The 5,000-nt window shown below is 45.2% G+C and overlaps 1 protein-coding gene across 1 annotated transcript in view; it reads left to right on the top strand.

Annotated features, from left to right (window-relative positions):
- igsf3 (immunoglobulin superfamily, member 3) overlaps window positions 1-5,000 on the top strand; it is an 88,987-nt gene that overhangs the window by 14,855 nt on the left and 69,132 nt on the right. The window contains exon 3 of the mRNA XM_076281411.1: window positions 1-109. This exon is cut by the window's left edge and continues 329 nt beyond it. Within this exon, the coding sequence (XP_076137526.1) occupies window positions 1-109 (109 nt within the window). The remainder of the gene's footprint in view (window positions 110-5,000) is intronic.

The following is a 5,000-nucleotide window of genomic DNA, read 5'->3' as shown; positions in this document are numbered from 1 at the left end:
TACCGCTGCATTGTCACCGAGTGGATACGCACGGGGCCCGAGCCCAACAGCACCTGGCAACACCTGGGAGAGCAGTCGGCTGCTAAAGACATCAGCGTGAAGAGTGTCGGTAAGAGATTGCACTAACAGCAACAAACACTACCAGAGAAACTCTAAAAGACTAGGAAACATGATATTTCTCTACCAAACCTCCTAAATATCATCCTAAACATGTAAGGGATAATGTATAGAACGCCGGTCATTGTCGGGAAATAGGTCCCGGCAGGGCGGACCGGACCCCGACGCGCAGCGGAGGAGTCTTGTTCCGCCCTGAAGGGACTTATCTCCCAACAATGACCGGCGTTCTATACATTATCCCGCTTTTTACACGGCTACTTACCAAAACGACACAATAAACTCCCCACGATATGACTCTTTAGCCTACATAGCCTAGGCTATAGCCTATTTGTTACCGTTTCATCATGGCTTTTGCTGAGAAACAAATAGTTTGCAACAACACACGCTGAACTTGAATCAAACATTCTTTAGAACACAGCTGATCAACCGTCTGCTTTCACTTTTAAATGACGTTTCAATCCTTGCGTAGTGATATGAAAGAATTGACTTAGAAGCACAAAGCCCATTTTCCTTGACAGCGGTCTGTTATACTTAGCAACGGTCTGTTATTCAGAATTAGCAGACCGCCGAACGTTGGGAAGGCCCATTCAAGTGAATGGAGCATTCTGCAGCACTATGAAGAGCCGTGTAATAAGGTTCTTTAATACCAAACCTCCCAAATGTCCTCAACCGAGATAGGATGGGATTTCAGACTTTTGTTTCTACAGTGGGTACTAGTTAAAAATGGACACTTCACTCACGAAAAACTGCAGCCGCTTGGGGGCAGCATAAGTCCGCTGTGGCGTTCCGCGGTCGAACCGGATGGAGCGTTCGACAGCAAGGGCTGTGATTGGCCGAGTTTTCAGTGTGTTGTTTGTCGGTGTTTTTAGCAGCCCTTGCAACATGCTAGTGCACTATAGCCTATAAGCTTTGTACATAATGTCAAACATAGTTTTGGATTCAGTGGCAAGATTTCTTGATTGTACAGTGCCTGTCTCTCAAAATGAGAGCTTCGTCAGCTGGCAATAGGCTACTTTGTCGGCAGTCATGAGAAGTTTGCTTGCTAACAGAACATATTAAGGCTGTGCCACAGCAACCAGTGTACAGTCCTACCCAATACTCTATGCAGCTAGCGTTGTCTGACGGTCGAGTGGGTTAACAGGCCCCAGGGCTGGTCGTGCTCTGTTTGGTCACTTTATGTAATGTAGCACATTGCCAATAGTGTCCAAGCTAGCATCCATCCACACTAGCGTACCTACTAGTGCACCTCTATAACCCCATATTAATCTACTGTAGATCAGGGGTGGGCAAACTTTTTGGCTCAAGGGCCACATTGGGTTTTGAAAATTGGTCGGCGGGCCGCACAACAACCAGCCCCCCAAACAACGACACACACATACAAAAATATATATTTTTTTGTAGCCTATAACTTAGTATCAAAAGTATTTGTTTTAAAATATTAATTGCTTAAAAAATACTGCTAATTTGATGCTGTTGAACAAGTAGGCTATAAATTGTGCACTGTCGCTTCAACGTTTTTAAATTCACATATCACGTTTATTTCTCATTGATCTTCTGCCTGCTCCGCTATGGCTAGTGCTGTACCTACGGCTGGGCCCTCTCACAGTTTTTAAATCAGGGGTCTCAAACTCAAATGAGCTGGGGGCCAATTCTGCCAACGTCATCTGATTGGAGGGCCGGCTATTTCTGAAAATGCAATGTTCTTTTTTTCAAATACCACACAAAACTGCAAACAGAAAGTGCAAGTGTTTTTATCTAGTTTTAGACACCTGTGCTAGCAACCTTAGCTTAAAATAAATATTAATACAAATTATAAAACAAATGAAAAACATAAAAACAGGTATGTGTGTGTTTCACACCAAATAAAAATATTTTCCTCTCATAACTTTTTTAAACCTGGCAAACTAGGCGTCAGGGTTAAGAAAGCAACACCATTGGATTTTTATATCAAAATTTCAAAAGGCCATGGCTTGAAAGTGGTCAGAGATAAAGTCCTACTGTAAATGTAAAAATCTTTGAGTAAAACAAAAGTTTATGAAGGGGGTAAATTTACCCATCTAATTTGCCACTGGATGGCAAGCACCTCAAATTGTGCACCTTTCAGTAAATACTGGATGGACATATTTGAGCAGGTTTACTTTCCTTTTTTCATATTACCCACATAACAAATTAACAGTAAAACACCTACGATGTATACCAACACCTAAGATGTATATGGTTTCTAAACCACAAGGCCTACAATAAAGTATTCTGGTCAAATCAGTTCCAATCGCGGGTAATCTGACTACCCAGAAGTTCGCATCATATTGCGGGTGACTTTGTAGTTTAGAGCCCTATTTCTACTAGCCCTGCTGTCTGTACCACGTCCATTACGGACACTATCATCACGATTACCACTGCAACCTCCAAGCTATATTGGGCAGAGGGTCGAAATAAGCATGGTATGCTTAGTGGACACCGTCATACACGCAGACGCACCTCTATTCAATAGACGATCGACCATAATCTCCAAAAGGATCTTCTCCTTCAGATTTAAAATAGGTGAATAACATAGCCTACCTAAGACTTCATCACACGTAAACATTTTTCAACATTTGGTGTAGGCCTATTTCTGCTTAATTTCTGCTTCAATTTCTGCAACACTATGGCCTGCATCGCTTCCGCGTCATTAATGCACGTCTTTGTGTTTCTCGCTAATACAAGTATTTCCTGAAAACTTTGCGCAGCGATTTTGGGTTTGAATGAAGCTCTGGATGTCTAGCACATAGTGGAGCAGAGTACAAATGAGATTTGTCACCGTACTTGGAACTATCGTCTATTTTAATCAGTATCGTTGTTTGTCACAATTAAAAAGTCTCAAGGGCCGGATTACATTATTATTTTCACATACGTCGCGGGCCGGAATTGGGCCGGACGCGGGCCGGATTTGGCCCGTGGGCCGGGTGTTTGAGACCCCCTGTTTTAAATGGTCAGTAGTGGGAACTACTGCTGCCTTCATGATTTCCTTTTAAAAGTTTCTCATAAGAAGGAAATATCAATTATCAACAATGACAAGCCAGCTGGAACCTGCGGCTCTCTCTCCCTCTCGTAAGCACTTAGACGCGTTCCCAATTAAATGGAGGAGCAGAACGTTCACGTTAGATCTGCTGCAAAGGAGATAACTTAGAGTAGGCCTATCATCTCTATTTAACATGATGTTTTGACATTGAGATTGTAAACGTTTTCTAAGGAGAGTAAAAAGCAGTTTGCAGTAAAGCTAACCAACGTCATCTCTATCGCAGGAAAAAAATAGCGTGCAGCCTTATAACCAAATTAAATGGTCGGCGGGCCGGATGAAAGTGCTTGGCAGTTTGCTCACCCCTGATCTAGATTATTACTGTACATCAGTTCAGTTATGCAATGATGTAGACACCATTGATATCAGCCTTACTGTAAATGTGCCATATGCCAAAACATTCACAGCAACTCACTTGATTTCCTAACCCCAAGTGTCCCCAGCACATCACTGTTTGGGACACTAAAGTTATCAGTGTGTGGAGCACCAGTACACCACTGATGAGTCAGCAGCACTCTCACTCCAACTCCAACTAGCCCGGCACCAGGAAGCGCCATAATAGCCTCCCAGAGGTCTCAGCCTTTTAATCTCTTAGCTGTCCAGTAATCAGTGTGGGCAAGGCGTCTGTAGGAGAGTGATCCATCAGCTCTCCCAGACTGACAGCCCCCCCCCAATAATCCCCAGGGGTCCTGCACTCTTGTTAGCCGTCCACTCGACAGTGAGCTGGACACTAAAGGCATCAGTGTCCACAGCCTCAGGCTGCCCCAATAAGAGAGAGTGCGACAGCATCCTCATCTCACATTTACCGACAAGTTCCCGACCTAAAATACAACATCGCCTTGTGAACAGCAACTGCTACTGCCCCACTCAGCCCCTACCCCTGTCAGGTCATCCAAAGAGCAGTCCTCCCTTGTGGAGTGTTGTGGAGAGATTGCAAACCTCCTAGCTGTTAGCCCTTTGGCTGCTGTGAGCGTAGTCGCTAAACCCTTTCAGTGGCATGCCAGTGGGTAAGATTCTGGTAAATTCTGCCCCCCCCCTTCCCTTCTCCTACCCCTGGCCCTTCCTTATCCCACTAACCCCCAGGGGGTTCTTTAAAGGGAAATCCGTTAGCATTAGTGTAGAAGCTAGGCCCAGAGGCTAATGGCCCAGAGGCTAATGGCCCTGCTGCAGCAGCTGAGGGAAGATCCTGTGGCTCAGTGGGGCTCCGCTGCTGTCATTTTCCTAGCCACTTATTCATGATGTCATGAATTGTAAATGGCCGCCATAGAGAGGAAGGCACTCGGTTGTTTGCCACTTTGTTCAGTTCACTTGGTGTGGCTGACGTGCCGCACACACACACACACACACACACACACACACACACACACACACACACACACACACACACACACACATGCACAGACACACACACACACACACAGACACACACACACACACATGCACACACACACACACATACTAGCACACACACAATCACTCCCACAGTCAACACGCACTCAGTCAAACACATAATGCACATACACACACACACACACACACACACAAACTGTTTCTGTCATACAGGTGCACACACTAATACACTGTCACCTATAAGCATGCACACACACACAGTCATATCTTTCTCACTTGTGATTACACTCTTGATTACACTCTCTCTCTCTCTCCTCTCTCTCTCGCTCTCTCTCTCTTCCCCCACTCTCTCTCTCTCTCTCTGGGAACCCAATCTCAGTGAGCCCTTGGGGCAGGGCTATCTGTGTCGTAACCCAGATGCACGTTAAACTCTGCTTGGCTGAGTGCTCGTGTGCCTTGCTGCTACCATGTCCTACAT

Source organism: Alosa pseudoharengus, unplaced genomic scaffold (genome assembly GCF_046254945.1).
Source record: "Alosa pseudoharengus isolate Yale_2024_CS ecotype anadromous, Long Island Sound unplaced genomic scaffold, YU_APseudo_1.1 YU_APseudo_1.1_scf_121, whole genome shotgun sequence".
NCBI classification, from domain to species: domain Eukaryota; kingdom Metazoa; phylum Chordata; class Actinopteri; order Clupeiformes; family Clupeidae; genus Alosa; species Alosa pseudoharengus.
This window is presented reverse-complemented; position numbering and strand designations above follow the sequence as displayed.